The 18,641-nt window shown below is 49.8% G+C and overlaps 1 protein-coding gene and 1 long non-coding RNA gene across 3 annotated transcripts; one reads left to right on the forward strand and one right to left on the reverse strand.

The window, feature by feature from the left end:
* Nucleotides 1-40: 40 nt before the first annotated feature.
* PSMD13 (proteasome 26S subunit, non-ATPase 13) lies at nucleotides 41-13,013 on the forward strand. 2 transcript variants are annotated; one of them, XM_049652630.1, is made up of 13 exons: nucleotides 41-207; nucleotides 1,789-1,867; nucleotides 5,138-5,172; nucleotides 5,257-5,312; nucleotides 5,550-5,593; nucleotides 5,783-5,869; nucleotides 8,349-8,520; nucleotides 9,495-9,574; nucleotides 9,653-9,778; nucleotides 11,315-11,377; nucleotides 11,602-11,688; nucleotides 11,871-11,987; nucleotides 12,555-13,013. In XM_049652630.1, the coding sequence occupies exons 1-13, from the start codon at nucleotides 113-115 to the stop codon at nucleotides 12,648-12,650; spliced, it is 1,137 nt and encodes a 378-aa protein (XP_049508587.1). In that variant the 5' UTR covers nucleotides 41-112; the 3' UTR covers nucleotides 12,651-13,013. The 2 variants fall into 2 exon arrangements, with proteins under 2 accessions (XP_049508587.1, XP_049508588.1); XM_049652631.1 differs by having other exon boundaries at nucleotides 11,602-11,682.
* Nucleotides 13,014-13,426: 413 nt separating this feature from the next.
* Nucleotides 13,427-15,711, reverse strand: LOC125937746 (uncharacterized). Its single transcript, XR_007462500.1, has 2 exons — nucleotides 14,791-15,711; nucleotides 13,427-13,510 (listed from the first exon to the last, which is right to left on the reverse strand). It is a non-coding gene; the product is annotated as an uncharacterized LOC125937746 (long non-coding RNA).
* Nucleotides 15,712-18,641: the final 2,930 nt, after the last annotated feature.

The raw sequence follows: 18,641 nt of genomic DNA on the forward strand, positions 1-18,641 counted from the left end.
TCCCGGCCTGCCTCGCGCGACGCGGCGCCGGAAGTGAGTGAGCATTTCCGGTGGCCATCCCCGCGGCGCTGACACCTCCGAAGTGCGGCTGTCCCAGGGTCTTCCCGCCGTCATGAAGGACGTACCTGGCTTTCTGCAGCAGAGCCAGAGCTCCGGGCCCGGCCAGGCCGCCGTGTGGCACCGTCTGGAGGAGCTCTACACGAAGAAGTGAGCGCCCAGCCGAGGGGCCCCGGGCCCCAGTGCTGGGAGAGCGAGGGGGCTGCCGGGGAGGGACGGGACCTTGTGGACTGAGGGTGCCCAGACCCGTGTGGGGAGAGTGGGGGCAGGCTAGGCCGGGGAGGTGCGCCGAGGAGCCCGGGGCGGCAAGGCTGTGGAGGAAGACGGGGTGACAGCCCCCGAGGACTGAGGAGCAGAGCCATAGGCACAGTGTTGGGGCCTAGGGTTCCCTGCCTTCCTGACTCAGGGGCTGGGACTTGGGTTTCTGAACTCCCTTCCCCTGCTCTTATGAAAAGGGTTCAGGGTTTTGAAGGCTTTCCGCTCTTGATTCCAGTCAAACAAGCAAACACCGTTTCAGGGTCAGGCTGCCATCCGTTCCGAGTAACAGATCCTGGTGTCTTGCACTTGCCCCGTATAGTCGACGGCGTCCGTGCCGTTTCTCAGCGGTCTGCAGCGGATAAACCAGGAACAAGTGCAGTTTTAGTGTTTTCCCCTTTTGATTCTGCAAGTGGTTGCACTCTGCTTTCAGCCGCTTCTCCCCACTCCCGGTTCCTACTTGCCATTGCACTTCATCTTGGGCTTTGTGCCCCTAAGAAGAGCTCTGAGTTTGAGTTTTATAACGAGATGAGTTTTATGACAAATTCTCCGTTGCTCAGCACTAACCTCTTAAGTGACTGGAATAATTTGCTAGCATTGTTCCACAGGAGAGCACACTTGCTGTGATAACTTCCCTGTTAAGAACCCTAGCGTTGAGCATAATGCCTTTTACGTAGAAAATGAATACATGTTTGCATGATGTTCGGTGGCCTTCTGCTATTAGCGTTTTTGAGAGAAAATTCTTAGTGTTTGGCAAATAATTGCACTTTGTATTTTTCAAAGCTTTTTTTTTCTTTTTTTCTTTTTTTTTTTGCGCATTCTTAAAAATTAGAGTTTGGTTTCGAATGTACTGTCGTGTTTCCAGAGGGTTTATTGATTTGCCCATTTGCTTTTTTAATTTTTTTAAGTTTATTTATTTTGAGAGAGAGAGAGAGAGAACACAAGCGGGGGAGGAACAGAGGGAGAAGGAAAGAGAGAGAATCCCAAGCAGGCTCTGCATTGTCAGCACAGAGCCCAATGTGATGCTTGAACTCACGAACGCTGAGATCATGACCTGAGCCGAAATCCAGAGTCGGATGCTGAATCAGCTGAGCCACCCGGGTGCCCTTCAGTTGCCCATTTAATCTTTCATTCATCCCATTTACAGGGGAGGAAACAATTTCACCTAAACTCCTTCCCTGAGATGCTCAACTACTAAGTAGAAGAGCCAGGATTTCAGCTTATATATGTGTGATCCCAAATTCTTGTTTTCAGTCAAAGCTCACAATAACTCTTTGAGGTAATCTAAGATATTCTCCAGGGTGACATCACCTTTGAACAGCAGAACCAAGAGAGGAACTCAGGGTTAGTAGCATCTGTGTTAGCTGTCTTCCTGTTACAAATAGAAACCAGTTAATATGTGATAGGATCATCAAGGCTGAAGGTGTCTGTGACTGGATATTGGTTCGTAGGTCTTAAGAGCCTTATGTTTTTCAGGTTGTGGCATCAGCTGACACTTCAGGTGCTTGATTTTGTGCAGGACCCGTGCTTTGCCCAAGGAGATGGCCTCATTAAGGTAAATGATCTGCCATGCTAGGTCAGACTATATAAACTTGCTCAAGGACTTTTAAAAATAATAGGTGGGCTTTGTAGTAGTAACACACTATAACTATTCAGCAGTCACTGTACGTCGGGTAGTCTCGTAAGGACTTTGTACGTTTACTCGTTTGTTCCTCGTGACAGCTTGGGAGATAATCCTACTTACTTGATGTAGAAGCTAACACTAAGGGATTGAGTAATTTGCCAGATATCACAGCTAACAAGTGGTAGAAGAGACTTCAAACACAGTCTCGCTTCTTCTGAAATCCCAGCTTAAAATGCCGTCTTATAGCATAGCACGCCCTGTATCTTACTGGGCCTTTGGAAACTTATTCAGAAATAAAAAGTTCAGAATCATCTGGGGGGTAGGGTAGGACGTAGTGGAAGATAACCGCAGGAATCTCACGGGTAACGGTTGATCGCACCTCTTCCTCCACTCCCACTGATTCTGCTTGCTTGCCCAGAGGCTTTCTCTTGGGTCGTGTGGAAGATCGAGCCCCTTTCCTGCTTCACTTGGAGGTGGGGAGGTTTGGGGGGATCCTCTGTAGTGTAGCACTTTTAGCATTTGACAACAGAAAAAGGAAAGAAAAATATTCTCTGCCCCAGCCTTCCCCACACTCCCTGACAAACCCCCACCAGTTGTTCACTGGTAGTTTCTTCCTCTTGGAAATCTTTCGCTGACATCTTTCTCTTTGATGCCTTTCTCTTGGATTCTGAAAGAATCCGAGATTTATGCCTGCATGGAAACCAAAAGGTAGTTCATGATAACTTGAGTTATTTGCCCTGGATACATTACTTTATATGTGTTTACAGTGAAGCTTACCACCTTCTGACTCCACGACTGGGGATCTAAAGATTTTCCTGTGTTTTATATCTGCCAATTGGACATTTTACTACTCAAAGGAACTTATATTCATCTGTAAACCTAAAGATTTTGCTGGGCATTCTGTCTTCTGGATTATGTGGAAAAAATGATAAATTAGAGCTATCTTACAATTTGTTTCCTAAGGTTCTATATCATAGCAATGGACATTCATGATTATTCCTCTCCAATCTTTGCTTTCTTGTCTTTAAATCACTTTCTACCCGGAGCAAAATATTTCCTCAACCCCATGGTAACGTAACACTTAGGTCAGCAGATTTGAGTTTACTATTTCAGTGGGCAAGTAAACCTTTAAAAATTGTTGGGACCCAGCCCAGCTAACTTTCAGAGAGATAGTATTCATGAATTTGCAGTCACCAGTAGTAATTTTGAGTTTCTTTTTTCTTTGGAGGGGTTTGTGGTTTAGGTAATTCCATAAATTAAAATGGGTATCAGAAAAGTAGAAAATACTCTCTTACTGGAGAAGATATCTTTAAAATAGTCCTCTGTAATGAAAAAGCCATTTTATTTAGATGGCTCTTTGCTGGGTGCCAGATTTAAATAACTCACTGGCTGCTTCAGGGACATTTTCCACCCACACACACATACCCCCCGCACCAGGTTTTATTGAGAAATAATTGGCATATTGCTCTTTATTATTAAGGTATACGACGTAATGATTTGGTATATGTTTATATGGAAAATAACCACAGTAAGTCTACTAAACATCCATCTCACACTTTTTTTCTTGTGATGACATTTTTTAAGTTTACTTTGAGAGTGAGAGAGCACAAGGAAGGAAGGGGCAGAAAGAGGGAGAGAACCCCACGCAGGCTGCATGCTATCAGCACACAGCCTGACACGGGGTCGATTCCACAAACTGTGAGATCAAGACCTAAGCCAAAATCGAGAGTTAGATGCTCAACCTGCTGAGTCACCCAGGCACCCCATGTGATGGCTACTGTTATGATCTGCTTTTCTTAGTAACTTTCAAACGTACAACACAGTGTTGTTAACTATAGTTACAATACTATAAGTTATATCCCCAGGAATTCTCTTATAACTGGAAGTTTGTACCTTTTGACCACCTTCACACCCATTTCTTGCACCCCCCAACCCCCTGCCTCTGTCAACCACCAATCTGTTCTCTGTATCTATGAGGTCAGTTTTTTAATATTCCACTTAGAAGTGGGTCATACAGTATTTGTCTCTGTCTAATTTATTTCACTAAGCAAAACACCCTCCAGTTTCATTCATGTTGTCACAAATGGCAGGGTTTCCTTCTTTTTATGGCTGAATAATATTCCACAGTGTGTGGGCATATACCCACATTTTCTTTCACGGGGACATTTCCATCTTTCTGTCTTCATAACCCAGAGGAACTGTGGACTCTACTTATCCAAGTTGACCTCATCTTGAGGCTCCCTCTTCCCACTTTGCCCACATGGGGTGCTCCGTTTGCCCAGTTACCCAGCCATAGCACAGAAGTCATTTAGCTCCCCTTCCCCGTGACCAGCAAACCTCTCAGACCCTCTGTCCACCCTAACTGCCGTTGCCCCCTCACTCTGTTCCCCCCCTCCCCCCGCCTTCTCCCAGTCTTGTTATAAAGCAGAAGTGTGATCATGTGTTTCCACTGGTTCAGGTTTGACCTCAGGGCAAGGACAAGCCCCAGTGCCTTCCATTCTGTGTCCATCAGAGTGCTGCTAACACATGCGCAGTGTTTTCTTCAGTGCTTCTACACGTTTGTCCCTGCTGGAATGTTCTCCCAACTGCCTCCTCCCCCATACCAAATCTGTTCACCTCTCTAACTGCTCTTCCTTCCCTAAAACTCAGTTATCACCATTTCTGGAATAACTTTTGGAACCTCTCCTTTGGGTTGGTCCACCTGTGTGCTGTTTTTTTCCTCGCTTGTAAACTCACAATATTGCCAGTTCTTTGTTTACAAGTCTGCTCTCCTCAGCCAGAAATCCTTGAAAGCCTGTCTTTTATTTTACATATTCTGTGTCTGCAGTACCTGGCAAAAGGTCTGAGTAAGTGATCAAGTGTTTGCTGAATGGCTTGTAAATTTGGCAATATAGCCTAAAATCCTCTAAAATCTGAAAGTTAGTGAATCTTTTAAACAGATAGTTTGTTTTGCTTAGAGTACTTTGGAGAAAGAATATAGGAATTGGTCTTTATGAGATCCTTATAGGTCAGGTATCTAATTCCAAAAAAAAAAGCACAGCTGTCTTCAGTAATCCATTCGTGATTAATAAGCCCAAATATGGGTCTCCTATCAACTCGCAAACATTTCTGCGATGCCTGCTATATGGTGGGCATTTTGGTTGTTTGATTTTGCAGAATGAAAGACATCCTGTAATTACTCTGCATGTTTTGGTTCCACAGCTTTATGAAAACTTCATCAGTGAATTTGAACACAGGTAAAATACCTTTGTCAGTTTTTGACTTTGAACATGGAAACATTGATACTACTGACACTCAAAAACTGGTGGTTTTTATTTCAGGGTGAATCCTTTGTCCCTGGTAGAAATCATTCTTCATGTAGTTAGACAGATGACTGGTGAGTCTGACTTTATTTCATAAAGGAGCAGATCCAAGTGGTAATTCAAATTATTTTGAAATGTAAGTTAATTGAACTTTTACATTTCGATAGAAAATACCAGATTCTAAGTTAGGTTTTTATTATATTTGTGGTCTAACCCTAAAGGTTATCCTACCTAAGTGTCCTCACTGGTAGGAACCAGTCTCTAAAGATACTATGTTGGTGGTTCTTCTGACATTGTTCTGCCTTTTCTAGATCCCAATGTGGCTCTTACTTTTCTGGAAAAGACTCGTGAAAAGGTAAATGTGAAGCCTGGGCCAAGACTTTTAGAATACGTGTGACTTACAGCTTGTGTCTGTGGTCGCTGTGCACACCTTTTAGAGACTACTGTGTCTCTAATCATGTCAGTTAAGCCAGTGCGCAGATGGCCGTGCTTTGTTAGTCCCCTGCCCACACTTCTCAGGTTCTTTTGTTTCTGACGTCTTTAGGTGAAAAGTAGCGATGAGGCAGTGATCCTGTGTAAAACTGCAATCGGAGCTCTAAAATTAAACATCGGGGACCTACAGGTTACAAAGGTAAGGTTGCCATAAGACATTCTCTTTGGTTTAAAGAGTTGTTTAAAGGGCACCAGGGTGGCTCAGTCGGTTGAGCGTCCGACTTGGGCTCAGGTCTCATGGTTCGTGAGTCTGAGCCCCGCATCGGGCTGTCTGCTAAAAGCATGGAGCCTGCTTTGGATCCTCTGTCTCCCTCTCTTTCTGTCCCTGCTGTGCTCACCTTCTCTCAAAAATTAATAAACATTTAAAATAAATAAATAAAAAGTTGTTTGGGGCTATAGGAGAAAAACCCCTTTTTTCCGTTTCAACTTTTAAAGTAACTTTAAATTCTAGAAAAGTTGCAAAAATAGCACAAAGAACTTTCCTATACCCCTCCCTCACACTCCCATTGTGGACATTTCACTTCTTTGCCCTATTACTCTGTGTGTGTAGTTTTTGGTTTTCACAACTATTGAGGGTAACTTGCTGGTACGAGCCCTGTTCCCCTTGAAAGAGCACTGTCCTGGGTGAGCACGGCCGTCAGCAGGACGCATCCAGACAGCCTCAGACTGTCCACGGCACCCAGGTTCTCACTCTCCGGGTGTCGGCCCACTTACCATGACGGGTCATATCGTACGCTGCTCCTCCACCCTCTCTGCCTCCTCATCGTTGTTAAGTTTCCCGTCTCTTTTTTTTTTTTTTTTTTTTAATTTTTTTTAACGTTTATTTATTTTTAAGACAGAGAGAGACAGAGCATGAACGGGGGAGGGTCAGAGAGAGGGAGACACAGAATCTGAAACAGGCTCCAGGCTCTGAGCTGTCAGCACAGAGCCCAACGCGGGGCTCGAACTCACGGACCGCGAGATCATGACCTGAGCCGAAGTCGGACGCCCAACCGACTGAGCCACCCAGGCACCCCACCCGTCTCTTTTTTATTTTAATTTTAGTGCAATTTGGGAGACAGATGTGATAGGAGTGGCAGTAAGACCAACTTATGTGGTCAGTCCTCTTTGTTGAACCAGAGACTACATGTGTTTATTTTGATCTTGGTTTGGGGTTTTTTGGTAACCATAATATTAAAGAAAATATCAGGGTAAGTGTTAATGTTCTCATTGCCCTAAAATAATACTACTTATTGTTTCTTTTTTTTTTTTTTTTAATTTTTTTTTCAATGTTTATTTATTATTGAGAGACAGAGAGTGAGCAGGGGAGGGGCAGAGAGAGAGGGAGACACAGAATCTGAAGCAGGTTCCAGGCTCTGAGCTGTCAGCACAGAGCCTGATGCGGGGCTCAAACCCACGAGCCGCAAGATCGTGACCTGAGCCGAAGTCAGAGGCTTAACTGACTGAGCCACCCAGGTGTCCCTGTACTTACTGTTTCTTATTCCTGCCCAGTCCTAGCCTGCATTCATACTTACTACATTTTGCTTTGAAATATTTAAGGCGTGTTGAAATCCATAAAGTACTATAAAGAATGCTGTCGTGGGCATCCACGTGCCCTGCCCAGCCGGGGAGTGAAGCAACCTGGGAATGGAGCTGCTGGGCCCCCGTGCACACTCCTGCACCAGCAGTGCTCCCGCACACGTGCTTGGTGTTCCTCGTACTTGTGTGTTTCCTGATGCTCACTAGATGGGCACGTGCAGGTCTAAGTGATGTGTAGTATTTTCAGTTGGTGGCTCAGTGTGAGGTTTGAGTCATCGTGTCGGTGCCTGTTTGGTATCTCACTGTGTCGGATACTGTTTGGTATCTCACTGTGTAACTGTCTCATAGCCTGCATATCCAGTCTCCTTCCTATGGAAGGGATTCAAGGTTCTCTTTTCTACTGCGAATAGTGATGTTAATTATCAGCATTTCTATGCCTGGTTCCTTGTGTACATGGGCAGAATCTCACCGGGACATATGCCTGGAGGTGAGGCTACAGGTGTAAGGTGTATACCCTCCACTTTTACTAGATGTTGCCAAACTTTTCTCCAAGATAGCTCGCACTCCCCTAGCACCGTACGAGCACTTGCAGAGCTCCGTATCTTCGACACTTGGTATTTTCAGACCACTTAATTCTTGGCGATCTGATGGAGGTGAAATGCCATCTCATTGGGGGTTTAATTTGCATTTCTTGATTGCTGGTAGTTTGTTGACCACTCCATTCATGTCTCTTTACACTTTTACTTTACACTTTACACTTTACTCTTTACACTTCTGTCATCAATTTACACTTCTGTAAATTGCCATTAACATCTTTTCTTTTGCTCATTTTTTCTGTGTTGCTTGCCACTTGTTGTTTTGTAAGAGTTCTTTATATAGCTGTGGTCCTGTGCCCTCGTGGGTTTCGTGTGCAGTAAATATCTTTTCCCAGTCTATAGCTTGTCTTTGTTCTTTTTTCTGTGTTTTAGGTGAACTGAAGTTTTCCATTTTAATGTACTCAAATCTATCGATCTTTGTGGCTTATGCTTTTCATCTCGTCATACATTTCTTTAAAAATGTCTTAAGTTACAAAGAAAGGTGATCTTGTTTCCTGCACGTAGGAGACAATTGAAGACGTTGAAGAGATGCTCAACAACCTCCCTGGCGTGACATCAGTTCACAGTCGTTTCTACGATCTCTCTAGTAAATACTATCAAACAATCGGAAACCACGCATCCTACTACAAAGATGCTCTGCGGTTTCTAGGCTGTGTCGACATCAAGGATCTTCCAGGTAACATGGGGCCGTTAGAGTCCGTGTCGTGGGAGCTCACTCTCGGGGCGTGGTAGCAGGCCTCAGAAATTCCTCCAGTGTATCTGTCCCTTGTTGAGGAAAGCCCACGTGGTGATAGGCTGGAAAGAGCCATGAGAGCGTTAGTTTTTACAGGTGTCTGCCTTCAGCGTTGAGTTGAGATGAGCCTGCACCCTATAGCCCTTCACCGTCCCTTCCCCAGTCTTCCCAGCTCTCTGAGTCAGAGGCCTTGGTGAGAAGCGCAGCAATGCAAGTCCCTCGACCCCTACAGCACGAAGGGCGCACCGCCACCCTGTACCTGAGAGTCGTGTTCCAAAAACCGCACAAGACCCAGGGGAATAACTTACTTACAAAAATCACTTGCAAAGCAAAATGAACAATGAGTTTTGGGGAAAGTGCGAGGAGTATGTGTTTAAAGAAGAAATTTGAGCCTCTTGGGTGTTTCTCACAGTACACCATTGAAGCTGTGGAGACCAGCGACGCCTAAAGATGTTAGTGCAGTTTTTAGATGCAGTTCCTGCAGCTCAAGAAAAATATATTGGAAAGCACAGCTAATGTGGTCAAGAGAATAGGGAGTTGTTGTATGGGAAAGGAAGATTGTAGTCTGAAAAGAGGCTGAATGAGGGGACTTTAAGATAAATGAGAGGTATCACTTCCATAGGAAACAAGAGGTATAAGGAACCTGCTACTCCAGGAAGTAGATGAGCTGAAAATGTAAATCGATTCACTTATTTAGGTAGAAATAAGTGAATGAATGTCTTTCCCACAAAACCTGTGTATGTGGTTCCAGGTATAACTTGAGTTGATATGGTACTTTAAAAGAGACGACTAACGTTAAGGCTTTGTGATATAACCATTACAGGGAATGGTTTCTTTACTTTTTTATGAGAGTTTTAAAGCCAAACAGGACTGATTCTTGTAACTGGGGTGTCACTGGAGATGTGTTGTTGCCGTAGTGTCTGAGCAGCAGGAGAGAGCTTTCACGCTGGGACTAGCAGGACTTCTTGGCGAGGGAGTTTTTAACTTTGGAGAACTCGTAAGTGGACCCTGGTCACAGATTTCTTAACAAGGGGGAGACTGATTTCTTTGCCAGCTAACTGTCTCGTCCTCACAGCTCATGCACCCCGTGCTGGAATCACTGAGGAACACCGACCGCCAGTGGCTGATTGACACCCTTTATGCCTTTAACAGTGGCAACGTAGAGAGATTCCAGACCCTGAAGACCTCCTGGGGCCAGCAGGTCAGCCATGGGAAGGACGGCTGAGCACTCCTACATGCTCCTGGCTCTCCTTCCTTGTGTCTGTTTATCTAACAGATGTTGACTTGCACCTTCTACATGCCAGCCGCTGGGGAGACAGGAGACTAAGACGAGCCAGTCTTGCTCTCATAGAGCAGATGGTTAAGTGGCTAATTAGAGTAGTAACTCAGCTACTCTGATAGAATAGTGGAGTGTCATCTGGGTGAAAGGGCTATCACAGAGGACTGCCCCAAAGAAGCCACGCTCTGTGTCTGACCTTAGGTGTGAGTGGAATTTAGCCAAGGGAAGAATATGAGAAGAGTATATTCAGCAGAGGAAAAGGAAGCTTTTAGCATGTTGCTGAATTGCAGTAGGGTATGTGAGGCTCAAGTGAGTGAATGATGAGAGTCGGGGAGAACCCAGGGTGAGGGAAGGCAGGACGGTCTGTGCAGGGCAGAAGCAGTTGATGGGAGGAAGGGGTCAGTGCAGGGGATGGCGGGGCAGTCAATGCAGAGGGAAAGAGGTAGCAGGGGAGAGGGCGCCGGGCAAGGAGTGGAGCCTCTGGGAGGTGTGAATTAGGGAGGAGAGGTGTTTAACAAGGACCTGAGCTTTAATAGTAAGTTTGTTCTTTTTCAAGTGAAACTGTGAGAAGCAAAATTACTAAAATGTTCATAGTGATAGGGATCATGGTTGTATTACTGTTTCGTACTTTTCTAAAGCTTCAGTTTTCTCAAAGTTCAAAATAAACTTGTAGAATTCACATAACCGAGCCGAGTAGATACAAACGGACTGTGAAGAGGCAGAAAGCAAGTCCAGTCGATCCTAACTGTAGTAGTCTGTATTTTGATCTCTGAAAGAAATTGGAAAGAAAGATGGCTAGCCGTAGAAAGTTAAGAAAACTAGAGCCGTGTGCCTGCGGCACCTGTCTAGGCAGCAAGAGCCCATCTGGGGTGAGTGGGCTCTTTCTGAAGAGCCTGACCTGTCCAGTTCCCTGCTGGCTCTGCCTGTGTTGGGGTGTGAGTTCCTAAATGTTTGAATCCGGTAACCCCTTCTCCTTTCTTGTCTCTGTGCTCAGCAGTGACCTGTGACCTACCTGTAGGGTGACTACAGGTCACGCAGAGGGCATGGTTCTCGTGATAAGGCCGGTTTTCGTTATAAATTAATAACCTGCTCTTTCGGTTCAGAACAAGCCCCTGGAGCGTAAGGAGTGTGTTCCTCAGAGGCTCCCCTTACACAGAGCTGACGCAGCAGGCAGTACACTTGGACCTGCTCAGGCACAGGATGGGTCCTTCCCTGCCTTTCTTTGTGCCAAGTCACCTGGTGTCTGTAAACCAGGTGCCCCCTGGTGTCTGTAAACCTCGTAAATGCCTTGTGTGGGAGCATGACATTTCCGGGGTGCACCTTCTAATGGTTTCCTAAGAAAAGTGAGCCTCCGTGATCTTCAGCGTAAGGTGTTTGGACCTGCAAAGATTCCTTTTGTTCGCTCTGTTGTAGAATTTCAAAGCCCAGGTTGGGTAACTGATGCTTTCTGCTTTACAGCCTGACTTGGCTGCCAATGAAGCCCAGCTTCTGAGGAAAATTCAGCTGTTGTGCCTCATGGAGGTAAGCAGGCACCCAGGAACCGCTCGCTGTGTGAACGACTGCCGTAAGCTAAGTGTGGAAAGCGTGTTCTTAATGAGATACACGACTAACATAAAGGAAGAGTTTAGTGTTCACTAATAAGATCTAGGTTTTCAGAGCAAGTATTGACAAAAACGTTCCTATCAGTCAGTTCTCTGACAATTTCTATTTGGAAAAGTAGTTAACAAGCAAAAATTTTTTTTCAGATGACTTTCACACGACCTGCCAATCACAGACAACTCACTTTTGAAGAAATTGCCAAAAGTGCTAAAATCACCGTGAACGAGGTACAGGTTTGTTGGACTCAGGATGGTCCAGTGGTGCAGCTGCTACCTGGGCGGGTCAGGGCTCCTGTGAGCACGGCTCCCTAGACTCCAGACCACAAAAGACAGTGTCTTGTTCCCCCATATTTCAGGGCCGGCTGGTGTGTACTTGCAGGCCTCGGGGTGTCTTACACGAGCCCCTCTCTGCACAGGTGGAGTTGCTGGTGATGAAGGCGCTCTCGGTGGGGCTGGTGAAAGGCAGTATTGATGAAGTGGATAAGCGGGTTCACATGACCTGGGTGCAGCCCCGCGTGTTGGATTTGCAACAGGTAATGTGATTGGAATACCTAGTTCACCTTTGTGGGTGTTTTGGATTGTGTCTGTGCTGTCTTAGTTTCGCTTGGATGGCAGCCATTTAGGAAGAAAGCGGTATTGACAAAGGGATTTCAGAGAATATCTTACTGCTGTAGGGACTGAGGGTTTTTCAAAGAACCCAATTTAGTGCAAGCCTGGGGTTTGAACCCTGCACTTAAAAGCTTATCATAATAACAGGGCTGGTTGTGCTGATGCTGCCTTTTAATCTTCACATTGGTGCTCTGATCAAATGCGTTCCTAGTTCTGTGGTTTGAGCTCAGATCCATCTTGTTCGTATTTGCTTTAAATTTAATCCTGTGGATTTCCTCTATTCTTGCCTGTTTTCTTTCATGCAAGTTTTTTTTAATGTCCTGGTGATAAGAATTGACTGGGATAATCCCGTCTCACGTAGCCCACTCCCCCAGCTCCGATGCCCTGTTTATTAGTGCCGCCCTAAAGAATTGGCTGGAAACGTACAGCTGCCCCGTCAGGTGCTGTGACTCCCAAGTGTCCTAACACCGTGTGGTCCTGGTTTGCCTCAGATCGCGGGCATGAAGGACCGCCTGGAGTTCTGGTGCACCGATGTCAGGAGCATGGAGATGCTGGTAGAGCACCAGGCCCACGACATCCTCACCTAGCGCCCCCACCTGGCCCGTGTGTGGCAGCTGAGGCCATCTGCATTTAAAGGGGGTGGGGGTGGGGTTGTGTTTGTGGAATGGGAACTGTTCTTCCTGCTGTGAGAACAGGACTGTCACCGATGGGGTGCGTGGCCACAGATAGAAGCCTCCTTTGTGGAGGTCTCCTGTAGCCCGCAGTGGGGAGGGGTCACCAGTCTCTGGTGACCAGGCAGGCGCGAGCGTGCACGTGCCCCGAGGAGCGAGAAGGCGCCACCCTGAGTGCGTGGGGACACCACTCAGAAGTTCGTCTCCATCCCATCCACCTGTGTGAATATCTCTGGTGTCGTTTGAGAATGTTCCTGTAATAAACGCACTTGTTTTGTCCTTTTTGTGGTTCTCGTTTCCTTGGTCTTAGCTTTGATGTCAAGCCTGGGCCTGGAGAGATTAAAACACGGGAGATGGGAGATAGGGCTCGGTGGGGAGTGGGCCTCGGCCCCCCACTCCTGCCCCGGGCAAGGGGCGTCTCTGCACACACAGGGCACAGGGCAGAGCCAGGCGCAGAGGGCCGTGGGCCCCGTGGCCAAGAGAGCAAGTCCTGTCTGCTGTGGCTCAGACATGGTGTTCACCCGATGCCCACCCAGCCAGCCCTCAGCCCCGTGCTGAGTGTGCGGGGGGCGGGGGTGCTCGTACACAAAGAAGAATCACCAGTGACCACCAGGTGAAGGGAAGAGTTTAATGCGATCTTTCATCCTGTGCCTGGAGCTGGAACCACAGAGCCTTCATGCTGCCGAGCTTCTCTTGTAGCTCTCCAGGTGGTGTAAGACCCAGCCTGCAGGAATCAGGAAGCTGAGGAACATCACCGAGAGCCCAATGGCTTGCTCCTGGGTGAGGGAAGCACGGGTGAGTGCACTGGGTCGTTCCCAGGTCGTCGAGGAAGGCTGTTACCTGCCCCTCTGTGCCCGGGTCCTAACCAGAGCAGCAGGTCCAGAGTTACAGGCATCCTGCCCCGCCCCCTCTGCTCTGGTGGGACCCTTGGCCCAGCCCCAGACTTCCTGTGCGTCAGATGGAAAAAGCCTGCGGGGTGCCAGCAGTGACCACTGTAGTCATCAGTTTGGACAGCTGCTGCGGAGACCAGGCTAGCAGCCCTGGGCTCCAGTCTCTGTGGAGCAGGACCTCTCATCTTAGCCCCCTTCCCCCCCAACCAAGAGCCTGCCTGGCCAGGCCATGTGTCCCTCGACCTTGAACTTCTGACCTTGCGTGACAAGCACCCTCACGTCTAGTTACCAGGAGACAAGAGCATGTCCGGTGCTGTGCAGGATGGAAGAGGTTCGGGTTGTGTAAACAACGGCAGGGCCCTTTTCCCTAAATGGTGGTCCTGCTCAGAAGCCTGGATGGAGGAGAGGGGACCCCTTGCGCTCTGTGTGCAGGTGTGTGCACGCACACCTGGAGCCAGGTTCTGGAGAACCAGCCACGTGTCCCCTTCACTTGGTTTCCTCCGGAAGGAGAGCCTGGGCCCAGTCATCGCTCCCTGTTCCTAAAACAGAGTCAGATGCCAGGCTGGACTCTTCCTCTTGGCTTCACCTCCCAGCAGCCTCAGCGACGCTAGCCCAGAGCTGGGCCCTTAGGCTACACCCACGGTCTGACCTTGGGCAGATGACCTTCTAGACCTTGGTTTATTGACGCTGAAAACAGGTCTTTGTCTGCTCTCCTGCAGCCCCAGGGTGACTGGGGTGCATGTTTCCCCTGTGTGCTTCCTGACCCTCCAGGCAGCCCACTCTTCCCCTTCAGTAGTGGTGAAGCCAGAGTAGACACTGAGCGCCCTTCAAGCTCAGCGGTTAGCACCCCTCATTTGACAGGAGGCGAGTCGGGGCCTGAGAACAAACCCTCCCCTAACTAACTCCGCTGACTGCTTTGGGAGCCTGGCCTTCAGGTAGTGACCACAAGGACCCTTCCTGGAGTGAGGACACTGTCCCGGACACAGACTGAGTTCTAGCATCAGAATCACCTCCAGAAGCTGCACCCCTGAGAGGACATTCCCCCTCTCCTTTACCAGCCTGGCCTTCTGTGCCCTGCCCCCAAACCTATCTCATCTTCACAACAGCGCAGGACTGCCCACTCCACCTGCTCGGGTCAGCCCCCCGGCTGCCCTGGAGGTTCTTACCATGGGAGAAGTGGGTGTTCTGGCTGGCTTGGCGGAGACGTGTGCCTTGGGAAGCACCCAGCCGCTCCGGGGGGCTGGCAGCAGCCTGCTGGCGGAGGCTAACCTCAGCATGGCCGTTGAGCCGAGCTCCTCGTGTCCAGCAAAGTTCTGCACGTCTGCTCGGCGTGTCCTCTGCTCACTTGGGTGTTGGGGCTTTTTATAGCTCCGGGGGAGGGGGCAGGGAGCACTGCAGCTGTCCCCTCCCGTCGTGGTGCTTTGGCAGAAAGCACGCCCGCTCAGAAGTGGGGAGAGCCAGCGCGCAGACCGGCAGCTGCCGGCACTGCCCCCGCCGTGGCCCCCGAGGTCTTCGGGCCCTGTGTAGCGCAGGCAGACATCACCTGGAGAAGGCCTTCATTCCTCTGAGAAAGGCGCTCGGAGAAGCAGGGCCAGGGAAGTCAGGGAATTTGGGAGCGCAAGAATGGAAAAGTGACATCATTTCAGAGTGAGCCTTAAATATCTGGGGTGTCAGCTGGCAGGACGGTGCATAGAGCTATTTTTAAGTTCTCTTAACTTGGGAGTTCCCGGCGGAGCTGCCCAGCCTCCTCATCCGTGACCGATGCAGCCCCACTCCACCTGCGCGCGGCACTGGTGGGTCAGAGCAGCCTGGCTGCTGATTTCAGTGGCGTTGTCACTAATGCTGACAGCTTTGTTCCGAGACTAGACAGTCACCATTGCACCATCATTGCACTAGTCATGGCACACGGTAGATCAGCAGATACTTTGTGCACGCCAGTTCGGGGATGGGGAGGTGGCGTGGGGGCGGGGGGTGGGCAACACTCAGGCCCTTGCCTCCTGGCCCACATGCAGGTAAAGGCTCCCAGGGCCAAATGTCCTGGGTCCGCGCTGCCCACCAACCCTGGGGTAGTGGGCCTGTAACCCACCCACAAGCCCTGTGTGAGCTCAGAGCCTCCCTGCCTCTCTTCCCTTCTACAGAGAATGGGTCACTTGTTTCTTCCCACAGCAAACATCTCCTGGCAAATCTGTTCTACTGAGAGATTGTTTCACACCTTCTCTCTGTACAAACCCCCCCCCCCTCACTGGAGACCCTGCTGCTGATTCCGAGAGAACAGAAGTGACCAGATACGACCCGCTGCTCAACCCCACTTCCCGTCGCCCAGGAGTGCCGTGGCCCTGAGCCCCAGGGGGTCACATGCCAAGGTCAAGTCCCCAGCGGCCTCTCCAGCCCTTCTCTCCTAGGTTGCTGGATGCTGAGCCTCTGCTCTTCCTTCCACCTTGTCCGGATCTTGCGTGACCCCTGACAGCCCCAGGACTTTCGCTGTCTCTCCACCCACCTTCACGCCTCATCTGGCCTTGTACCCTGGCGGCTTATCAGTCACCATATTTAGGATGTACCGACGCCAACCCTTACCCCCTCTTTGGTGGGGTTCCTGAGGCTCTGCAGTGAGTCCCCCACCCTGTCCCTTCCCAGCTGCTCAGCCCAAATGTCTGAGACCACCCTTGTTTCCCTCGGGTGCTCACGCTCCACACCAGGTCACCAACATCACCACACCCCACCCTCCCCCTGTACAACCTTGAATGTGTCCTCTGAGACTGTCCCACACAGTGGCCAGGACAGCCCTTCAGGAACAACCAGGGCCTGCCACTGCCACTGCTCAGCGCCCCCGCCCCCCAGAGACTCCACCTACTTCCTTCTCATGGCCTCCAAGGCCTAAAGGGTCTGACCACTGCCTGCCTGGTCCCAGCCACACCTCACTCCCACCCACACTGGTGCCTCAGCCTCATGTTTCCAAATTAGTCAGGCCCTGTTCAAACGACCTCTCCTCAGACACATCTTATTGGTTGGTGGTCTGCTTATGTAGCTGGAATACAAGCCCGATAAGGGCAAGGACTTTGTTGGGCTCATCACAGAACTGTTGGGGCCTGGCAGATTTTCAGTCAATGTTGGAAGGATAGGTTGGGGTGTGGAAAGGAGGGATGGGAGCGGGGCCTGGATGGATGGGGTCGGGAGGACAGGTGTAGTTCTCATGTCACAGCCGGCATCGGCTTGGATTGAGAGGGGAAACTGCAGGGCTTTACTCTACTGTCAGCAGGACCTTGATTACTGTGGACGGCAGTAAAGGTCACAGCCCAGACCTGATCAGTGTGGGCACAGGCCAGTCGCCGACAAGCAGCAGGCCATCTGACCACATCGGTCCCTCAGCCCCCAGACTCGGCTGCGGTCACCGTCCTCACCAGGTATGATCACACCCCAATCCGTTTGTCTACACACGGTGGGTTGATGATCTGAATACATCGCATGAGGATCCTAGTTTCGCTTTTGTCCTTCCCTGGAAACCACCCTCGTTCCAACTGTGGGGCTCTTTTCTGGGCGCCCCACCCCGCCTCCCACTGTCTCCCTGTGCCTTGGTTTCCAGTGAGGAGCCAAGTCCCTGGAGGCTGGAGGCGGGCGTGTGTCCTGAATGTTATCTCCAGCAGCTGGGTCCCGATGTCAGCCTTAGGCCGTGGGGGGCTCTGCCCCTCCTCTAGAGTAATCCCTTCCACCTAAACCTTTAATTATAGGTCCAGTCAGGAATAAGGCTGCGGGTCAGATGATCAATCATCCAGCCTACGGGGTTTCTTTTTTCACAGAAAAGACCTGCTGTCCCCAACCATCCAGGCGTGGTTGTAAGGAAGGCCTTCTCCGTCCTTCCCAGCTCAGGAGGCAGGGGTGTAACGGCGGTGGCGGGGGGGGGGGGGGGGGGGGGGGGGGGGCGTGTGCTACTGTGCTGCAGGACGGCAGCCCAGCACCAGATGAGAAAGGCCCTGGTGAGGGCTGGGACAGGGGAGCTGGGGCTGCCCTCCAAGGGAGAGAGATGTCCTCAAACTTTCATGCTACACCAGCTTTCGCCTTCAGCTCCTTTCCATCCATACCCTCCATGCCTAACCTTCCCAGCCTTTCCGAGCACAAACCTGTCTCCCTCGCTTCTGTGTTCACGCAGCTTCCGGGGATTCCACCACCTGTAGCGGTGGGCTTCAGGCCTCAACCTTACTGGGTTTTTAGTCCCAAGAACCACCTGTTCAAAACAAACCCTGCACAGATCCCTGCCGCCCCGACCCCACACAGATGCTACCAGAGGTGGGGAGCCTGGCATGGCCTCTGCCTTCATTGCTCTGTGGCCACAGTGCTTCTGCAGAGCACTGCCCTGTGTCCTGGGCTGCCTTCTTCCACCTGGAAGGAAATGAGACAACCCATGGAGAAGGGCGTGGTGGCCAAGTGGGGGGTCGTACTGAACAACAAAGTAAAAGGCTCTGAGGGCTGGAGGGTTGGATGAATCCCCTGTAACAGCAGGAGAAACCATGGCTTGAAGAGGGAGCGGGCCCAGGGTTCAGGACAAGCCAGGCCTGTCCCTGGCCTGTCCTGGACAGAAGTAGCATCAGGAAGAGCTCCTGAAGGCAACACAGAAGTACCTCTGTCTCCCAAATCCTCAGCCTCGTGTCCTTCATCCAGCCACATCCAGCATGTACTTATCTCTGCCCTCCACCTGTCCCTGCTGCCCCGGGGACACCCGTGCACACCCTCCCTCTCAAAGCTGCCAGGCCACCTGCAAGGTCTGGGGTAGACACTGTGGGCACATGGCACCACCCTGTGTCCGTACTCGGAACCACAGCAGCTGCTGGAGAAACCAGAGAGGCACTGACAGAGAGACAAAGGTTCTTAGCCTCAGGGACCCAGAAAAAAATGCACATGCACGCAAACATTTGCATATTGTTTTTCTTGCATTGGAAATCTATTTCATCACATAAAACAGTGGTTCTCAAAGTAAGGTCCCTGGACCAGCAGCATCAGCATCACCTGGGAACTTGTTAGAAAT

Source organism: Panthera uncia, assembly GCF_023721935.1.
Source record: "Panthera uncia isolate 11264 chromosome A3 unlocalized genomic scaffold, Puncia_PCG_1.0 HiC_scaffold_12, whole genome shotgun sequence".
Classification (NCBI taxonomy): Eukaryota; Metazoa; Chordata; class Mammalia; order Carnivora; family Felidae; genus Panthera; species Panthera uncia.

Excerpts from the sequence above, each read along its gene's own strand:
- PSMD13 (XM_049652630.1), top strand. The coding sequence starts at position 113 with ATGAAGGACGTACCTGGCTTTCTGCAGCAGAGCCAGAGCTCCGGGCCC. Across the intron at positions 1,868-5,137 it reads AAGGAGATGGCCTCATTAAG|CTTTATGAAAACTTCATCAG; the intron begins GTAAATGATCTG and ends TTGGTTCCACAG. Across the intron at positions 11,988-12,554 it reads GCGTGTTGGATTTGCAACAG|ATCGCGGGCATGAAGGACCG; the intron begins GTAATGTGATTG and ends GGTTTGCCTCAG.